This window comes from Mustela nivalis (genome assembly GCF_964662115.1).
Source record: "Mustela nivalis genome assembly, chromosome: 1".
In the NCBI taxonomy this organism is placed as follows: domain Eukaryota; kingdom Metazoa; phylum Chordata; class Mammalia; order Carnivora; family Mustelidae; genus Mustela; species Mustela nivalis.
The window spans coordinates 142,605,965-142,627,415 of record NC_139020.1 but is presented as its reverse complement, the minus strand read 5'-3'; the positions used below and the strand labels follow the sequence as shown (position 1 = coordinate 142,627,415).

The 21,451-nt window shown below is 37.8% G+C and overlaps 1 protein-coding gene across 1 annotated transcript in view; it reads right to left on the bottom strand.

Annotated features, from left to right (window-relative positions):
• The window catches only part of RBMS3 (RNA binding motif single stranded interacting protein 3), a gene marked incomplete at its 5' end in the record, with an annotated part of 521,563 nt that overhangs the window by 132,527 nt on the left and 367,585 nt on the right, over positions 1-21,451 (bottom strand). Inside the window, one exon of the mRNA XM_082723921.1 lies at positions 15,862-15,968. Within this exon, the coding sequence (XP_082580047.1) occupies positions 15,862-15,968 (107 nt within the window). The remainder of the gene's footprint in view (positions 1-15,861; positions 15,969-21,451) is intronic.

Sequence of the window (21,451 nt, the reverse complement as noted above, 5' to 3'; positions counted from 1 at the left end):
TTAGTTTCAGGTATACAATATAGTGATTCAATAATCGTATTTTACTCAGTTCTCATCACAGTAACTGTGCTCTTTAATCCCCAGCTGACACGACCTTTTTAATGCTTTTTACAAATGATCATAAAAACACATGAGTTTTAATTCTGGGTTACAAATAAATTTTAGCAAGTAGGTAAACTTGCAAATATGGAGCCCATGAATAATGGTAGTCAACTGTATTTTTTTTTAAATATTTATTTATTAATTTGATGGGGTGGAGGGAGGGAGAGTTGCAGGGAGGAGGAGAGGGAGAGGGAGAGAAAGCATCTTAAGCAGGCTTCATGCCCAGTGCAGAGACCAACAAGGGGCTCACTTTGATGACCCTGAGATCATGACCTGAGCCAAAACCAAGATTGGATGCTCAACTGAACTGAACCATCCAGGAGCCCCTCAACTGTATCTTCTTTCAAATGACAATTTCATGAGTCTCAGTCTTTCAGTAAATGAAAGGCAATTTTATAAATGGGATTAGTATTACTATTTATAGGAATTCTAAAAATTCCTTTCACAAAAGAACTTGGTGATAATAATCTTGAAATAGATTCGAATATGGAAAGTTAACAATTATTGACATTCAGCACTCTGAAGCCATAAAATGTACAAGAAAATTCCTGTTTCCCAACTCTTTGTTAAATCCTGTAGGTCACCAGTTGTGGCATTGGCATGTTTCTTTGTAAGAGATAATTGCTTTGAATGATACTAGAAAGTCCTTGTGCATAAGGAATACTTTTCACGGCCACAGAGATATGGAAGCACTTTCTATATCCAAAATTAATTGCCATTATGTGCCAGAATAGGTAGGTTAATAATTCATTTTCCTTCTTTTGAAAAACATCAACTATGTAATTCCACAGTTCTCAATTTTTTCCTTGGTATCTAGCAATAGTCCATGTTTTCTTTTACTTTCCTTTCTTTTTTTCTCCATCTAAGTCCCTCTTACCCTGGCAGCTCTTGGCTCTTATGATTACATGACCTTCAAGAGAAAAGTGGCTAGAAATTTGAACACCACCTAACGTTTCAGTGCTAAATAGTGTTTGGAATGCAGGTGATGATTTGGAATGTGATCTTTTAAAAACCTTAATAAAATGTAGGTCAAAGGGAAAATAAATTAATTTCTACTTGTTTTATATTTTATTAAATAAGTCAAAATACAGTTGGAAAAATGATATTGGTATCAGATTTCCTTTCAAATGAATGTTGTATCAATTAAAAATAATCCCCATTTGGAAAATAAGTAGACAAGACATGAAATTGGAAACCAAGGACTCAAGCATTTGAGTCATAAGAAACATACAGAAAAACTGGCTTTCAGATTAAAAAGTCCTGAGTTGTGTTGATGATATTATGAGAGTGATAATAATAGCTGATACTGAAGTGATTCTAATTTTCCAGGAGCTGTGCTCAGGGCTTTACCCTCACCACTTCATTTAACCCTCCCAATCACCAAATACGCACTTTTAACCATGAGTGTTGTCACCCAGCTCAAAGGCCGTGGATTTGTGGTTGAAATGCTCCACTTTTCCCCCTAACCACAAAAGTAGACTGTCTGGTAAAATAGGAAGAATAGCAAAGAATACCGAGCACTTCACAGATGCTGACACACATGAATCCTTAAAATTCAGAAGGAATTATTATTCTCACTAGCTGCATTAGAGAGAAGGACACAAGATTGACTCTATCACACCCAAGCTCCAGCTGCTCCTCTAAATATTATTCTCTCTGTGCCATTCCACACCCAGGGGTATAGGGGCATTTACTGGACAAGTAACGAGGTGGAACTTTTCAACTCTGGGGTGATTTTTCTGGTTTGTAAATGCATATAAGTCAGTTTCTCAGTTACCTACACTGAAAAGCAAACACATAATCAATCAAACAGTTAATAGTAACAAAACAAGTGTGCACTGACAGTCTTGTGGCTGCTACTTTTGTTATTTTTATATTTTTATTTTGGTTTTGGTTTCTTTCACTGTAGTGTAAGGGGATAGAGCTAGTTATAGTCAGTGATTGTACTTCCGTGGTACTCAATTATATTCTACCCAATGTTTAATTGTGTACTTTACAACCATTTTAGGTTCCAAAGGGATGGAGGAATCTGTCTATATGTTTATGTCATGTCCATTATGTCCAGTCCTGTGTGTCCTCTCACATAGGGTACACTCACTAAGTGCTCATCGACTGACTGAATGCTTTTTGTTTAAACTGCTCCTTTTATTTAAAAAATCTATTTCTAACAGAATTCTTCCCTTTAAAAGATAATTTCTGCAAAAAGGAGTCACATATTGAGAAAGTAAGAAAGCAAATAGGAAACATAAGGAGATAGAGGGGTTCTCATGGTAACAGTACAGTTCTTTTTGAAATTTTATTATTATTTTTTAAAGATTTTATTTATTTGACAGAGAGTTCACAAGTAGGCAGAGAGGCAGGCAGAGAGAGGAAGGGAAGCAGGCTCCCCACTGAGCAGAGAGCCAGATGCAGGGCTTGATCTCAGGACCCTGGGAACATGACCTGAGCCGAAGGCAGGGGCTTAAGCCACTGAGCCACCCAGGCATCCCAACAGTACAGTTCTAATATACATTCAGGGTAAGGGGTCTTCCTTATACCTCATATGTCCTGGGGACACAGCATAAAGTACAAGTCATGGAAGGAGCAAATGCATTTTGACAAGAGTGGTAGTGATTATGGTGATGGAGACACAGCTGAAATTCAGAATTATGAAGAATTCTGTGTGTATTCATTTTCTTTCAGAAAAATAAAAACAAAAGCAAACATAAAAATGAAGACATGGATCTCAAAGGAAACGTTTATCTTGAGTGGGAATATAGGATGTAACTTTTGTACTATGGATGGCTATCTATCTACTTAGAAATCTAAAAAGCCATCTTTGTCTCAATCATAAATGGATTTAGTCAGAATGAATAATTCTACTACCTTGTGGCAGTCTGAGGAGGAGGCTGGATGTTTGGAATCAGGTTTATCAACTTTGTCTGCTCTCAGCTATGGACTTCGTCACTGTATGAGAAATCCCATTCTCCCACCTGATCTTTGCAGGCTTTCATTCACTTACTGGCACTGGAGAGAATGTTTATTAATAGTAGCTGTGAATGGACAAGAGTTATAAAACTTTAAAGCACAGGGGAAATTTTCAGCCATCACTGAAAACGAGTTGATTTCAGGTATGAAAATAGACAACATATTATCTGGGTTATAGATAATCTGGGTCATATCAGATCACATAGCTTTAGCTGGCTGTGATAAAACTGATAAACTTAGGGCACCTGGGTGGCTCATTGGGTTAAAGCCTCTGCCTTCGGCTCAGGTCATGATCCCAGGGTCCTGGGATCAGGCCCCACATTGGGCTCTCTGCTCCGTGGGGAGCCTGCTTTCTCCTCTCTCTCTCTCTCTCTGCCTGCCTCTTTGCCTACTTGTGATCTCTGTCTGTCAGATAAATAAATGAAATCTTTAAAAAAAAAACTAATAAAGTTAGTTCAGTAAAATTGGATTTTGTGGGCATCTTAACGAGACCTAATTTAAGGAAATTAAAGCATATTCTTAAGTTTACTCTACCTCTTAAAAGATTTCAAACATATTCAGGCAGAGTCACAGGATTTCACTACTGTAAGGAACACAATTTACATCTGGTTTGTGTGAATGGTACCTGCTGGTATTAGGAAATGCATATACTATATCCCTGTACCCAAAGTTTGCAAATAGAAATGCACTCAAACAAAATGTCTTTGAGATATATCATCACGTTTCCTCTAAAACTTGCTCCTCATTCAGGAATAGTATTCCTTAGTATTCCTAGAATGCATCCCCAAAAAAGCTTACTTCATTTACTCCCCCAAAATAACCTTGCAAACTATTCCTAGGAACCTGAGTGCTGATTGTTAACAATATTATTTTAGCTCCCTTTATTCATCTCCATATCTAGACTGTGAAGACAATCTCATTAAATGTTTCATTTCTGCAGTAAAGAAAAGTATCTTCAGAGCATCACATAGAACATATTTGTTATTGCTAATTGTTTTGAAATTGACTCTAGCAGAGAACTGTAAGATAGATAAAAGCAAGAAATACCATTTTTAATTTTTTAATTTTTATACACATATATTTTTATCCCAGGGGTACAGGTCTGTGAATCACCAGGTTTACACACTTCACAGCACTCACCAAAGCACATACCCTCCCCAATGTCCATAATCCCACCCCCTTCTCCCAAACCCCCTCCCCCCAGCAACCCTCAGTTTGTTTTGTGGGATTAAGAGTCACTTATGGTTTATCTTCCTCCCATTCCCATCTTGTTTCATTTATTCTTCTCCTACCCACTTAAGCCCCCATGTTGCATCACCACTTCCTCATATCAGGGAGATCAAATGATAGTTGTCTTTCTCTGCTTGACTTATTTCGCTAAGCATGATACGCTCTAATTCCATCCATGTTGTCGCAAATGGCAAGATTTCATTTCTTTTGATGGCTGCATAGTATTTCATTGTGTATATATACCACATCTTCTTGATCCATTCATCTGTTGATGGACATCTAGGTTCTTTCCATAGTTTGGCTATTGTGGACATTGCTGCTATAAACATTCGGGTGCACGTGCCCCTTTGGATCACTACGTTTGTATCTTGAGGGTAAATACCCAATAGTGCAATTGCTGGGTCATAGGGCAGTTCTATTTTCAACATTTTGAGGAACCTCCATGCTGTTTTCCAGAGTGGCTGCACCAGCTTGCATTCCCACCAACAGTGTAGGAGGGTTCCCCTTTCTCCGCATCCTCGCCAGCATCTGTCATTTCCTGACTTGTTGATTTTAGCCATTCTGACTGGTGTGAGGTGATATCTCATTGTGGTTTTGATTTGTATTTCCCTGATGCCGAGTGATATGGAGCACTTTTTCATGTGTCTGTTGGCCATCTGGATGTCTTCTTTGCAGAAATGTCTGTTCATGTCCTCTGCCCATTTCTTGATTGGATTATTTGTTCTTTAGGTGTTGAGTTGGCTAAGTTCTTTATAGATTCTGGACACTAGTCCTTTATCTGATATGTCGTTTGCAAATATCTTCTCCTATTCTGTCAGTTGTCTTTTGATTTTGTTAACTGTTTCCTTTGCTGTGCAAAAGCTTTTGATCTTGATGAAATCCCAATAGTTCATTTTTGCCCTTGCTTCCCTTGCCTTTGGCGATGTTCCTAGGAAGATGTCGCTGCGGCTGAGGTCAAAGAGGTTGCTGCCTGTGTTCTCCTCAAGGATTTTGATGGATTCCTTTTGCACATTGAGGTCCTTCATCCATTTTGAGTCTATTTTTGTGTGTGGTGTAAGGAAATGGTCCAATTTCATTTTTCTGCATGTGGCTGTCCAATTTTCCCAGCACCATTTATTGAAGAGGCTGTCTTGTTTCCATTGGACATTCTTTCCTGCTTTGTCAAAGATTAGTTGACCATAGAGTTGAGGGTCTATTTCTGGGCTCTCTATTCTGTTCCATTGATCTATATGTCTGTTTTTGTGCCAGTACCATGCTGTCTTGATGATGACAGCTTTGGAATAGAGCTTGAAGTCCAGAATTGTGATGCCACCAATGTTGGCTTTCTTTTTCAATATCCCTTTGGCTATTCGAGGTCTTTTCTGGTTCCATATAAATTTTAGCATGATTTGTTCCATTTCTTTGAAAAAGATGGATGGTACTTTGATAGGAATTGCATTAAACGTGTAGATTGCTTTAGGTAGCATAGACATTTTCACAATATTTATTCTTCCAATCCAGGAGCATGGAACATTTTTCCATTTCTTTGTGTCTTCCTCAATTTCTTTCATGAGTACTTTATAGTTTTCTGAGTATAGATTCTGTGTCTCTTTGGTTAGGTGTATTCCTAGGTATCTTATGGTTTTGGGTGCAATTGTAAATGGGATTGACTCCTTAATTTCTCTTTCTTCTGTCTTGCTGTTGGTGTAGAGAAATGCAACTGATTTCTGTGCATTGATTTTATATCCTGACACTTTACTGAATTCCTGTATAAGTTCTAGCAGTTTTGGAGTGGAGTCTTTTGGGTTTTCCACATATAGTATCATATCATCTGCGAAGAGTGATAATTTGACTTCTTCTTTGCCGATTTGGATGCCTTTAATTTCCTTTTGTTGTCTGATTGCTGAGGCTAGGACCTCTAGTACTATGTTGAATAGCAGTGGTGATAATGGACATCCCTGCCGTGTTCCTGACCTTAGCGGAAAAGTTTTCAGTTTTTCTCCATTGAGAATGATATTTGCGGTGGGTTTTTCATAGATGGCTTTGGTGATATTGAGGTATGTTCCCTCTATCCCTACACGTTGAAGAGTTTTGATCAGGAAGGGATGCTGTACTTGGTCAAATGCTTTTTCAGCATCTATTGAGAGTATCATATGGTTCTTGTTCTTTCTTTTATTGATGTGTTGTATCACATTGACTGATTTGCGAATGTTGAACCAACCTTGCAGCCCTGGAATAAATCCCACTTGGTCGTGGTGAATAATCTTTTTAATGTACTGTTGAATCCTATTGGCTAGTATTTTGTTGAGTATTTTCGCATCTGTGTTCATCAAGGATATTGGTCTATAGCTCTCTTTTTTGGTGGATCCTTGTCTGGTTTTGGGATCAAGGTAATGCTGGCCTGATAAAATGAGTTTGGAAGTTTTCCTTCCTTTTCTATTTTTTGGAACAGTTTCAGGAGAATAGGAATTAGTTCTTCTTTAAATGTTTGATAGAATTCCCCCAGGAAGCCGTCTGGCCCTGGGCTTTTGTTTGTTTGGAGATTTTTAATGACTGTTTCAATCTCCTTACTGGTTATGGGTCTGTTCAGGCTTTCTATTTCTTCCTGGTTCAGTTGTGGTAGTTTATATGTTTCTAGGAATGCATCCATTTCTTCCATATAGTCATATTTATTGGCATAGAGTTGCTCATAGTATGTTCTTATAATAGTTTGTATTTCTTTGGTGTTAGTTGTGATCTCTCCTCTTTCATTCATGATTTTATTTATTTGGGTCCTTTCTCTTTTCTTTTTGATAAGTCGGGCCAGGGGCTTATCAATTTTATTAATTCTTTCAAAGAACCAGCTCCTAGTTTCGTTGATTTGTTCTATTGTTTTTTGGTTTCCATTTCACTGATTTCTGCTGTGATCTTTATGATTTCTCTTCTCCTGCTGGGCTAAGGGTTTCTTTCTTGTTCTTTCTCCAGCTCCTTTAGGTGTAGGGTTAGGTTGTGTACCTGAGACCTTTCTTGTTTCTTGAGAAAGGCTTGTACCGCTATATATCTTCCTCTCAGGACTGCCTTTGTTGTGTCCCACAGATTTTGAACCGTTGTATTTTCATTATCATTTGTTTCCATGGTTTTTTTCAATTCTTCTTTAATTTCCCGGTTGACCCATTCATTCTTTAGAAGGATGCTGTTTAGTCTCCATGTATTTGGGTTCTTTCCAAACTTCCTTTTGTGGTTGAGTTCTAGCTTTAGAGCATTGTGGTCTGAAAATATGCAGGGAATGATCCCAATCTTTTGATACCGGTTGAGTCCTGATTTAGGACCAAGGATGTGATCTATTTTGGAGAATGTTCCATGTGCACTAGAGAAGAATGTGTATTCTGTTGCTTTGGGATGAAATGTTCTGAATATATCTGTGATGTCCATCTGGTCCAGTGTGTCATTTATGGCCTTTATTTCCTTGTTGATCTTTTGCTTGGATGATCTGTCCATTTCAGTGAGGGGAGTGTTAAAGTCCCCTACTATTATTGTATTATTGTTGATGTGTTTCTTTGATTTTGTTATTAATTGGTTGATATAGTTGGCTGCTCCCACGTTGGGGGCATAGATATTTAAAATTGTTAAATCTTCTTGTTGGACAGACCCTTTGAGTATGATATAGTGTCCTTCCTCATCTCTTATTATAGTCTTTGGCTTAAAATCTAATTGATCTGATATAAGGATTGCCACTCCTGCTTTCTTCTGATGTCCATTAGCATGGTAAATTCTTTTCCACCCCCTCACTTTAAATCTGGAGGTGTCTTCGGGCTTAAAATGTGTTTCTTGGAGGCAACATATAGATGGGTTTTGTTTTTTTATCCATTCTGATACCCTGTGTCTTTTGACAGGGGCATTTAGCCCATTCACATTCAGGGTAACTATTGAGAGATATGAATTTAGTGCCATTGTATTGCCTGTAAGGTGACTGTTACTGTATAATGTCTCTGTTCCTTACTGATCTACCACTTGTAGGCTCTCTCTTTGCTTAGAGGACCCCTTTCAAGATTTCCTGTAGAGCTGGTTTGGTGTTTGCAAATTCTTTCAGTTTTTGTTTGTCCTGGAAGCTTTTAATCTCTCCTTCTTTTTCAATGATAGCCTAGCTCGATATAGTATTCTTGGCTGCATGTTTTTCTCGTTTAGTGCTCTGAAAATATCATGCCAGCTCTTTCTGGCCTGCCAGGTCTCTGTGGATAAGTCAGCTGTCAATCTAATATTTTTACCATTGTATGTTACAGACTTCTTTTCCCGGGCTGCTCTCAGGATTTTCTCTTTGTCCCTGAGACTTGTAAATTTTACTATTAGGTGATGGGGTGTGGGCCTATTCTTATTGATTTTGAGGGGCGTTCTCTGAACCTCCTGAATTTTGATGCTCGTTCCCTTTGCCATATTGGGGAAATTCTCCCCAATAATTCTCTCCAGTATACCTTCTGCTCCCCTCTCTCTTTCTTCTTCTTCTGGAATCCCAGTTATTCTAATGTTGTTTCGTCTTATGGTGTCACTTATCTCTCGAATTCTCCCCTCTTGGTCCAGTAGCTGTTTGTCCCTCTTTTGCTCAGCTTCTTATTCTCTGTCATTTGGTCTTCTATATCACTAATTCTTTCTTCTGCCTCATTTTTCCTAGCAGCGAGAGCCTCCAATTTTTATTGCACCTCATTAATAGCTTTTTTGATTTCAACTTGGTTAGATTTTAGTTCTTTTATTTCTCCAGAAAGGGCTTTTATATCTCTCGAGAGGGTTTCTCTAATATCTTCCATGCCTTTTTCGAGCCCAGCTAGAACCTTGAGAATTGTCATTCTGAACTCTAGATCTGACATATTACCAATGTCTGTATTGATTAGGTCCCTAGTCTTCGGTACTGCCTCTTGTTCTTTTTTTTGTGTTGAATTTTTCCGTCTTGTCATTTTGTCCAGATAGAGTATATGAAGGGGCAAGTAAAATACTAAAATTGTGGCAACAACCCCAGGAAAATATGCTTTAACCAAATTAGAAGAGGTCCAAAATCGTGAGGGGGGAGAAAGGGGATAAAAAGAGGTTCAAAAAGGAAGAAAGAAAAAAAAAAAAGAAAAAAGAAAAGAAAAGAATTTTAAAAAAAAGAAAACACCTAAATTATGAAAAAAAGAAAACCCCTAAGAAAAATATAAAAAAGAAAAAATATATATATTAGATAAACTAGTAAAAAATTGATAAAAAAGAAAAAGGTAACAGTTAAAAAAAATTTTTTTTCCCGTAGGTGATAAAAAAAAACAAAAAATGGGAAAGAAAAAAATTAAATTAACTGCAAGACTAAAAATAATCACAGGGAAAAAGCCATGAGTTCCGTGCTTGGCTTTCTCCTCCTCTGGAATTCTGCTGCTCTCTTTGGATTGAAACTGCACTCCTTGGTAGGTGAACTTGGTCTAGGCTGGATTTCTTGTTGACTTGGTCTAGGCTGGATTTCTTGTTGATCTTCTGGGGGAGGGGCGTGTTGTAGTGATTCTCAAGTGTCTTTGCCCCAGGCGGAATTACCCTGCCTTACCCGGGGCCGGGGTGAGTAATCCGCTCGGGTTTGCTTTCAGGAGCTCTTGTTCCCTGAGCGCTTTCCGTAGAGTTCCGGAGGACGGGAATACAAATGGCGGCCTCCTGGTCTCGGGCCGGAGGAGCCGAGAGCCCAGGGCCCTACTCCCCAGTGCGCCCTCAGAGAACAGCACCCAGTTACTCCCGTCTGCCTGACCTCCGGCCGCGCTCCGAGCTCACCGAGCCTGCGACCGGTTCAAGGTAACACCGAGCTGTGAGCTTACTGTCGGCTCTGTCTCTGTAGCCGGCTTTCCCGTTCCAATACCCGCAAGCTCTGCGACACTCAGAGCTTCTGCGACCCCAATCCTTCTGTGACCCTGCGGGACCTGAGGCCACGCTGACCCCGTGTGGGCTTTGCCCCGGGTAGCCTCTGGAGCGATGTCCCTCAGCTGAACAGACTTTCAAAAGTCCTGATTTGTGCGCGGTTGCTCCGCTGCTTGCTGGGAGCCGACCCCTCCTTCCGGGGTCTATTTTCCCGTCGCTTTGGATTCACTTCTCCGCCGGTCTTACCTTTCAGAAAGTGGTTGTTTTTCTGTTTCCAGAATTGCTGTTCTTCTTCTCTTCGATGCCGATGGATTTTCAGGCGTTTGCAATCTTTAGATAACCTATCTAGCTGATCTCCAGCTAGCTGAAGTAGTCTCAGCCTGCTACTTCTCCGCCATCTTGACTCCTCCCCAAGAAATACCATTTTATTGCTTTTAGTTTTATAATAAAATCTTGGCATTTCTTCACTAGACATGTGAAGTACTTGACTACTTTGTTGGGTTACTTCTTTTTTCTAATATTTATTTGTTTGTTTATTTATTTTCTCACAATAGCACATACCCTCCTCAATGTCGATCACCTAGCCACCCCATCTTTCCCCAGCCCCTCCCCAGCAACCTTCAGTTTGATTCCTGAGGTTAAGAGTCTCTTATGGTTTGTCTCCTCTGGTTTCATCTTGATTCATTTTTTCCTCCCTTCCCCTATGATCCTCTGTCTTGTTTCTCAAGCTACTTCTTGTTTAACTGCCTTGTTTCTTGTTTGTGTCCATAGCCAAAATACTATTTCTTGGAGGTACAATACCCAAAGCAATTGTTATCAATGACATTTACTGACTCAGTTACTATCGGGCTTGGGAAAATCTATGAAAGCTAGAGTTTCGAAGCCAGTGAAAAACAGTGTGTTTATGATATTTGTACTATGTAAGGATAATGTCCTAGCATGAAAACTTGGGGAAATATCACCATCTTCTGTAATTTGACACTTAGAATTTAGTTATATTTGAAAATTCTGAAGGAAATCTAGAGACTAGTCAAAACAAATGTCAACATAAAGTAATTTCAAGGTTTGAGTAATTCTAATCATTGTAGTAGAAACATTCATCTTTTGATTTAAGCCTTTGATCTTTACAACAGAATTGAACGCTTTTGATCAGCTCTGCAAATTATTTGGGTACCAAAAAATTTGGTGGCTTTCTGGTAGTCATTCCAAACCTTCTTTGGAAATATAGGAAGAAGGAACAGGAGTTCTTCATGTTCCTGATATTATGTGTGTGTGTATGGTTATATATATTATTGAAATTATATATATTTGCTCATTTGCTTGTTTTAAATTTTTTATTTAAGTAGAGTTGACACATAATGTTGTATTAGTTTCAGGTGTACAATACAGTGATTTGGCAAGTCTATACACTATTCTATGCTCACCACTCATGTAGTTCCAATCTGTCACCAACAACCCCATTACAATACCACAAACTACTTTCTTCATGCTGTGTCTTTTATTCCTGTGACTCCTGATATATTTTTGATTGCCGGTTCCAGATTCTATTCCCAATTCCAGACCAGTCATTTGGGAGAGCACTAACAAGAACAATTTGGGAAACATTCTGTCTGAAGTAAAGACAGTGGCCTCAGCTGTAATGGGATATCTAGCCACTGCATTTCTTGAAAGTCATAGTGATGATAAAGTGAAACCATTTCTGAGCTAAGGGTGACATTAAAAACATTGCATCACCATTATGACAGAAGCACTGGCCAATGAGAATGTAAATGCTGGAGTAGCATCCTGGGAAATTCCTGGTGTGCCAGCCAGCACTCCATTCTTATGAGATCATAATGGGTCCTGCAGGAGGCATCATAATGGAAGGAGTAGAGAGGTCACTCTGATAGACTAGTATCAGCAGTTATTTACATAATGAAAGAAGTATGTTTTCCTATTTTAACAAGCAGAGTGGCTTTTCTGGTATATGGAAGTTGAATATGAGCCCTATGCTTGGCTCAAGCATCTCTAGGACAGTGGTTCTCAAAGTGTGGTCTAAGGATATCTGAGGGTTCCTGAGATATTTTTAGGAGATCCATAGGTCCTCCCTTTTCCAATAGCATGTTTATGTGGAGTTAGATTTTCTTCATATAATTAAACCAAACAGAATACTGCAACAGGTTGAACGCTGATGCAGGTATGAAAATCTGGTCATCTTTTATTAAATCAGACATTCAAGTGATTTGCAAAAATGTAAAATGCTATTATCAAAAAAATCTTTGAAAGATACAATATTTTCCATAAAATATAATATTTTTGTTAACATGGGATGGCTTTATTGTTTTTTGATGAACTAAGAAGATAAAAAGATACAGAGACCAAAGAGTTTGTGGATTTCTGCTTCAAGAAATAAAATGATGAGAACTGTAGAGCACTGGGAAAGAGAGGCCTAACAGCCTCAATCCCTGATTGCTCTACTTAAAGTTTTGGTTGTCACTTGAGAGATTAGTTAATGACTTTAAAACACCCCTGTGTATTTCACTTATGCAAAAATATGTCCAGCAGCATATATTTGTATTTCAGAACCTTGCTAATTTACACTACTTTATGTATATAAACTTTTCAGTACTGGATTTTTTTTTGGGGGGGGGTAAAGAAATATATTTCACTAACTATGTTAAAAGAACTGTTATCAAAATGACACTCAGAAAAAAATAGCTTTACATAATAAATTAAAATTTTAATTAGCTTATCCATTGTCATGTATAGGTAACTTCTTTATTTGTTTGTTTGTTTTAAAGATTTTATTTATTTATTTGACAGAGAGAGATCACAAGTAGGCAGAGAGGCAGGCAAAGAGGAGGAAGCAGGCTCCCTGCAGAGCAGAGAGCCAGATGCAAGACTGGGTCCCAGGACCCTGAGATCATGATCTGAGCCGAAGGCAAAGGCTTAAGCCACTGAGCCACCCAGGCCCCCAATACTTCTAAGATACTTAAACGTTTCAGGAGAAATACGTTTTATCTTTTTTTTTTTAACCTGACTTTCATGGGAGAGGTAGAGGAAACATGAGCCTCATTCTGTAGTATTATCCCAAATACTGAAGCATCAGAATAGAAACTATCATCTTACATTTTGTCTAAGGCAACAGCGATTGAAAGGTTTACCACTACTTTATATAACAACAAAACAAAAACAAAAAAACCCAAAAAGCAAAAAAGAAAACAAAAATGAAAACCAACAAGCAAGCAAACAAGTAAAAAACACCCAAAATGATGTGATAAAGTTGGTATGCCAAAGGGCTACAAAGAAAATGGAAAACAAGACCCTCCATCAGAAATTGACTTCAAGGGAATATCCATGTCTCAGTCTTAATACTGCATGAAGGAAGGGCACAGAGAAAATCTCTCCTAAGAATCTTACCCATAGTCCTTGCTTTGATTAGTGCTTCAATTCATGCAGCCAGTGTGGTCAAAGACCTTAAACAGAGAATGCAGGTAGTGCCCCCAGGTGACTAATAGGAGCAAATGCAAATTGTCTTGTAATAATGCCATTGTTTATAAGAGGAGAACCAATTTCAGAAGTGTTAAAATGTCAAAAAACAACCATGAAAACATGTGTTTTAGAAATGATGAAATACAGTAATTAGAATTTCCTGGTATATAAAAATTAATTAAATATTGCCTACATAGGAATAATTTACATTATGCCATACTTTATCAACCATGCTGACATAATTTACTCTAGCAATCACAAAGCAAGGGGAAATAGAAGCAAAAATATATATTATGATGGACACACAAAGTTATGCAACATTCAGAGTGTCTGCACTTAAGACCACAATCAAGATGTAAAAATTAACATGCTTATCTCAAAATCAAGCTATCTGACAAGCATATGTTTAGTGCATGCTACTTGTTCTCCTAATTTCTTTCCTCTGAATGTGTCTACACACTTGGAATACATTTTTATGGGTCACAGATAAATTTATGAAGGTCCCTTGATTTTCACAGTTCAAGAGGAAAATGTAGAACTCTTAAACAGCAACTTTTGAAAACAGAGACTAGGAATATATATTTAAAACCTATATTTAAACTACAAGATGCTCTGGGTGTTAAACTTGACTCCACAATGCTTCTGTCTCAATAGTACACATGTTCTTTACCATGACATCAACCTAAAGCCTTAGATTTATATGAGGTAGCAAAGTGGCAGCTCTGTCTACATTTCTCATGTTTATTGGTTCGGTTCCTAAGAAATGTAGATTTAAGTACAGTGTCTTACTGAAGCTGGCATCCCTTTTGTGGATATGATAATTCAGGTTCTTATGGGGACAGGAACTGGGGTTTTGGTCATCATTACCAAGCCAACTAATTTACTGTCAAGGCTTCTTGGTGATGGTTTATGATCCAGAAATCTCTCTCACCAGTGAGCATTTGACCCAATAGCATTTTAAACGATCAAATGAGTCTTTCTAGACTACAGATATTTGGTATGGGATGGATGTCATAATGAGGGCTGTCAGAAATCAGCTGTCTTTGGAGGCAATGGGGCTAATTGTTGGTCACTAACCACTACCTGAAACACAGGGGTCATTCCATTCCCCCTTCCTTTTTTGAACATAACACAGATAGCCTTTCTATAGTTGAAGTATCCAAACATTCCTTTTTCATTAGTTTCAAGTGTTCAGTGGTGATTCCCCTCGTTTTGTCTTAAAATAATGAGTTATAGATTATACAATACTTGAACGTAACTATACACTTTAAGAGAGGTTTTGAGACCTGCATGGAAATACTCAAAACAGACAACAGTGTTAGAACCTAAAAACTGGCTAAAGGTTTTGGTGAGAAAATCCCCACCCTCTTCCTTCCTTACAATTGTGAATGCTGCATCAAGTGGGATGCCTCTTAAATGAGAAATGGATGAAGTAGGTGCTTTGAATAGAAATACGAAATAAAGTTCTTCTGTTGAAATTATGGCTTTGGTACAAAATTGCATTTATTCAAGTCATTCAAGCAACTCTATTCCATTTCATAAAGAATAAAAAAAACCTCTTAGAAGCCCAGATACCTTTTCCTTGTCTTCTTACAATAAAAATAACCAAAAGGAAATCATTCCCAAGGGTCATTGGATACATAAGCTTGCTTTTCTACTTCTTTGTGTTAAGAGTGTAAATGGATAATTAACTACTCAATGCCTTTTTTTTTTATTGTGATAAACAAAACCCTGTGTATATGAACTTTTCCCCCTCTTTCTTGACCAACAGAAAATGTCATATTTTATACTGATATATACATATATAAAATACATATCAACACATTTATGAACAAATGGGAAAATGCATACATACACATATATGAGCAACTAGACTATCTCAAGGGTAGAGTAAAATAAATCTAAATTCGTGTTTTTTCCCAAACACAAACATTTAACTCTCACTATTGATTTCACTGAAAATATAGGTACTCACAATTATGGATCAAGTCTTTGTGGATAATTCTTTCAGTGAGTGTATATTGGGTTAAGATTTGGTTAAAGACAGAGGATTTATTATAGGATAGAACTGAGGTCAATTTTGAAGTCCTGCACTCCTCCTCAAGTCATTTTATCTAGAATACATTAACATAGGCCTTCTCATTTGCTCCCTTCAAAGCCATCTAATTTTCTACAGGACTCGAATTCATCAGGGTCCCAAATATCTGTCTTGCCACCCTTCTGAGGGATGTCCACTGCTATATTTCTGAGCAAAAGTCAGTCAAGACTCACCTCTCCTTCCCTGGGCCAAGGCCTTCCATTCTGGGTGTATTTGCTTTGATTCTGTCGCTTCTTTTGTCCTCCATCAGCGAATTTGCACAGTAAAGGCTCACTAGGGGCTGGGAAGATAAGAAATCAATTCTATATTAGCAAATACCCCTAAAAAACAAGTGATTTTTGAGTCACAATAGCGCTTTGTAATGCCTTTCTTTTGACGTTTTCTTGCTTCTGGAGAGATAGTAGGCCCCCTTCTAGTCTCAATTACCTTAGCCGCTATTCTATCTAACTGGGCTTCAAAAAAGTACTGGCAGACCATAAAAGAATACAAAAAATATTGTTGAAAAAAAAAATCAGTTGAAGCAGAATGTGAACTTGCCTTAAAAGTAAAGAGGGGAATGTTGACTCCTTCCCGTTACATCAATGCTAAAAACCAGATGATGGGTCTAAAATGGAGTCACTTATGCTAAGCGCCATGTCACCAAACCGAGACCTAACTTAATTATAGTTTTGGCTTTCCCAGAAATGGAATTTTGAATCAATCAATCAGGAGTCACTAATAAGCATTAGTGAGGTAATTGACCTGATAGACCCCTGCCATCCCTAAAAAAAAGTGACTTTGCCACAACCAATCAAATTTTTGCCACTATAACTTTCTTGTTCCCACTCCCTTCTGCTGCAGAAGCCTCCCATCTGCACAGGTTCTCAGAGCTCCTCTCTACCTGCTGGAGGAGAGGCTGCCGGACTCACAAATCCTTGAATAAAGCCAATAAGATCTTTAAAAAGTTCTTACTGAATTTTGCTTTTTCATATTAGAAACATATTCCTAACCAGTATTTGTGTGTAGATAAATATTTCCCCCTCAAAGTAACTATGTTTTCACAGTAGAAACTGTAGGATTCTATTTTGGAAAGAGCTCCTTAGGAGTTGCCTTCTAAAAAGGGAGCCATTTTTCTAATTACAACCAAATCAGTGTTTTTTTTTTTTTCCTCATTAACCTCTGCAATTTCAAAACGGCTAGAAGTTGATTGTCTGCTGAACCCCTTTCTCTCCAATTCCCCAGTGAAATCTAGTCAGTATCTCAGGGAGAACAATTATTTGAATATCAAATGAGCCCACATGGTAAAATATAGTCAAAGGATATGGCTCTAAGAAAAGAATCCTGGACTGGGGGGAAATGTGGTCCTGGGTGACTTAGGTTAACTTATTTGGTAATCTTTTAAAACACAACAAGGAGAAATTTATTCTTTGAGAACTGATGCCCCCTCCACATCCCTACTTAACTAAAAAAATTGCTGCTTGTGATTACCACAAATATATTTAAAAATGAGTGAATAAAAAGAAAGCCATATGGTTTAAAAAACTTGGTCAATGCATTAAATGGCTAGAAGGATTTTTTTTTTTTGCTATTATTTGCTTGGATAAAAAAATATTGATTTATAAGTTTATAATCTGAAAATTAAAGTGAACCCCTCCCTCTCCCAACCCCCTGGGAAAATGAGTTCTTCTGAAGATTAATTGTATTAATGATTGAAGAGGAACAAAACATACCCCTCAAAAAAATGACTCTTTGGCAAAAGGATTAATTTAGCCGGATTAATTTTAAGAAATAACAGATAGAGGAAAAGCTCTGAAAACTGACCAGAAGTTACCCTTTTGTAAGAGACATTTACACTTATAAGGGAAATGTCTATTTATAACAGAAATTTATTCTTTGTATCTGGAAGAAAAGAATATTCTAAATCTCAAGAAATTCTTATCTATCAGTAAAGGAAAAAGGACTTAAATCTATGCAACAACCTCACCCTTGTTTACTGTGCTTTTTCTGGTAATCTCCTCTAACTGGCCTCCCTGCTCCCTCCCCAACACCTTTGTCTTCAGCTGAAGACCATATTCAAGATGGTGACTGGGGCTATTTCAGGGAGTTACTAGGTTTTCCTGGGTATCTCCATACAAGAGGTACATATATGTTATTAACCTTCTGTTTGTTCTTTTCTCCTGTTCTTATGTCTTTATGGGGGGTGCCATAAAGTCAAGAGCTTAGAAAGGTAGAAGGAAAATTATTTTAATTCTTTATCCCTCCTTCTATCTTTGCCTTTTGCCATGAAGTATTGTTGAGCTCTCTGAATCTTGGTCTGATCCCATGTGAACTGCTCTAGCCAATGAAATGTTAGCAAACGAGGCACAAGCAGAACATTGAAGTGTTTATAAGCATTGAGTTTTGCTTCTTTTGCTTCTCTGCACAGCTGCATGAATATACTCAGCCTGGCCTGTGGAAGGATGAGATATATGTGTAGAGGAGTCATCCCTACTATCAGAGCCAAGGCCAAAGTAGATCATCCAATGATTACGACCCTGATATGTGAGTGAGCTCAACTAAAATCATCAGAGATACACAGATAAACACGCAGTTGACCACAGACCAGGTGAGGTCAATAAAGATGATCCCACAAACATGTAAGCTAAATGAATCTTCATTGTTTCATATCACTAAAATTTTGCAATTGACAAGTAACATTGTAATCTTAATAGATAACTGCTATTGTTTTCCCCAACACCTATTCCTCCCCATATCCACTCCAGCAAGGTTGCTTATGTTCACTAACCTGGATAATGCAAAGTTAAAAAAAAAAAAAGATTATGGAATTCATGAGATTTTCAATTGTCTCCAAAATCAATAGTGGAAAAAGAAATGAGTGGGTAACCACAAATAAATATTTGAAAATCATTTAGCTTTAAGTGGCAGTAGGATTTACTCAATCCTTTTATTCTTTATTATCAGCAGAATGCTACTGACTAATATTGAAGGAAATACTGACTCAAACAGACAGAAGGTCGGAATTGGCTAGGTGGAATGAAAAACAAAATGTCTTGCCTCCCTATGGAGGAGTCATGTGGGAATATGTAACTTATCCTGGCACATAACTCAAGCAATGTCATTCCTCACAGAGAACAAGTGCTTCCCAACTGTCTGCTTTTGGGAGCCTCCAACTTCAGTGACTTTGGTGAAGCCACAGAAATCATACAAAGGAAAGGCTGAATCATGAAGTGTCTGCAGACAGGAGCTGCCATCACACTGAAGTAGTCTAAATTCTTTCTCCAGATGAAGAACTGAAAGGATAAATGCAATCAAGGATCCTGAAACTCTGTGCTAAAGAAAATTTCCTGTGAGACTCCAAAAGCATATATAAGTATGTGCCTATAGTGAGGAATGATGATATATGTATCATATATATCATTATACATACATCATCATTCCTCACTATAGGATATTTTCTCTCTTGATATTTTAAAAATTCAAGGTATATTCACTCATTCAAATGGGATGGTCGGGTGCCTGGGTGGCTCAGTGGTTAAGCCGCTGCCTTCGGCTCAGGTCATGATCTCAGGGTCCTGGGATCGAGTCCCGCCTGGGATCGAGTCCCGCATCGGGCTCTCTGTTCAGCAGGGAGCCTGCTTCCTCCTCTCTCTCTGCCTGCCTCTCTGCCTACTTGTGGTTTCTCTCTGTCAAATAAATAAATAAAATCTTTAAAAAAAAAAATGGGATGGTCATGCCGACGTGAGTTTATAACTGGCAATAGTACAAATTTCTCACAATAGGCAAATAAATCTAGAAATATCTTAAATTTCCTACTGTTAAAAAAATGTAGATTCTACCTTTTATGTTTCTTGGGATAATAACTTTCATGAGTCATACTTTCTACTATCTGAGGTAGGATTCTCTTTATTGTCTCCTAAAACAGATTCTTTTAGAGAACATAATATACTGATTCTAATAGTCTAGGATATGATAATGACTTTGCTTGAGGTCGTTCCTTGTTTCTGTAGGCTCTGACACTTAGTTTGGGTGCATTTCGGTGTCTAGCAGTCTGCTTCCTGGCTCCCTGACTTACTAACTACAAGACACCAGACACCTTTTAATTTTTTTTAATATTTCTGTGACTCATTTTCCTCATGTATGAGTTGAGGATAATAACATCACCTACCTCAGGCAGCTGTTATGTGGATTAAATAAATTCATGTGTGAAAAGAGTTTAAAACAGCATATGGTACATAAATGATTATTAAATCCACATTAGCCACAACTATCATTATTAGCCACTGCTCATACATCAGCTGTAAAACCTAGTTACTTGGCAGAGTCAGAGTTCAGAGTGTTCAGTCAACTGGGTTTATTGTTCTTCAGCTCTGTCCCACTCTAACTCCAACGCTGGTTTGGCCACAGAACTTTCAACTGACTCTCCAAGAACAGTGAAAAGATATGCTCATTAAGAGGTTCTGTGCTTCCAAGATGGTTCTTGCTGACTGCAGCTTGTGGTTGGACCATCCGGCCACGTTCCCCTCCTGAATTCTTACCAAAGTTCGACTTCTAATATTCTGAGTAGGATAAAAGTCATGTTATGTATCTTAACACTCCATTGCCTACCCTGAATGTTCCCTGTTCCTTTTTCTGCTGTGTTTTCAAAAAACTATTCTTACTACTATTTTTTGTTACTTAATTGCTAGAGATCTATTGGCTATTTAAATCCAGCAAATCTGTATTTTACTACTAAGGTAAGTACAGTGCTACCTACACATTGTAGGCAAGCAAAATTCACCACCCCAAAATGTGTCTCTTTGACATGTATACACACACACACACACACACACACACACACACACACACACACATATTTAAAGACTTTCTTGGTGAACTCTTGGACACTATGGAATTAGGGGGACAGCACTGACAAGAAAAGAAAGGCTTAGAATGAATCATGAGCTTTAGGATTTCTTCTACCTACTGGCACAGAGAAATTTTATAGAAGCTTCTTTGAAACAAATATTACCAAATCACAATATTTTAGCTTGCTAAGGATCAATTATACATAGACAATGAGATTCTGGCTTGTAGACCCACCTTGAATTTTTCATTATTGAAAAGGGAACTTTTAAAACAATATTTTTAACACTAAGGGAAACTTAAAAAGCCATAGAAAAAGACTTTCTTAACTTTCAACTGAGATGCCTTTGTGAGTTGTGTTTGACAGTGTCTTGGAGGTTTCAAATTTTAGCCACCCTGGTATTCGAAGATCTTCATAAGTTGTTAGACTATAGATGTTGGTAATGACTTATTTATATTTATTGACATTCCTAAGTTGAAATATCTGCTGTCACTTTATTGATTTGAAAATGATTATGATGGGAAAGCAGGGCCACAAAATTTTTATTAAATGGAGTAAAAGAAATACAATCCCAGAAACACATTTTTAAATGTGCAATTAAAAAAGGATGGAATATCTGTACTATCTTCCTTGAATTTAGGCATGTAATTATGATTGCTAGTTTCCTGGGGAGTTTGGAGGTGGATTTCATTGAGAATGTAAAAGCAAAGAGTGAATTAGATGAATTAAGATTTATATAATCTTCTAATTCTCAGGTGATTTCTAAATACCTACAAGATAAAATCCAAACCCTGATATTAGAAGAGAAGAATCTGTTCCCTTGATCTCATCTTTAGCCAGACTCCTCCACTCCTCTGGCCTAAAGTCCCCTCATGTCTAAAGACCTTTTCTCATGCCTGGAATTTCCCTTCCCAGCTTTCCCTCCTCGGCCTCCCCCATAC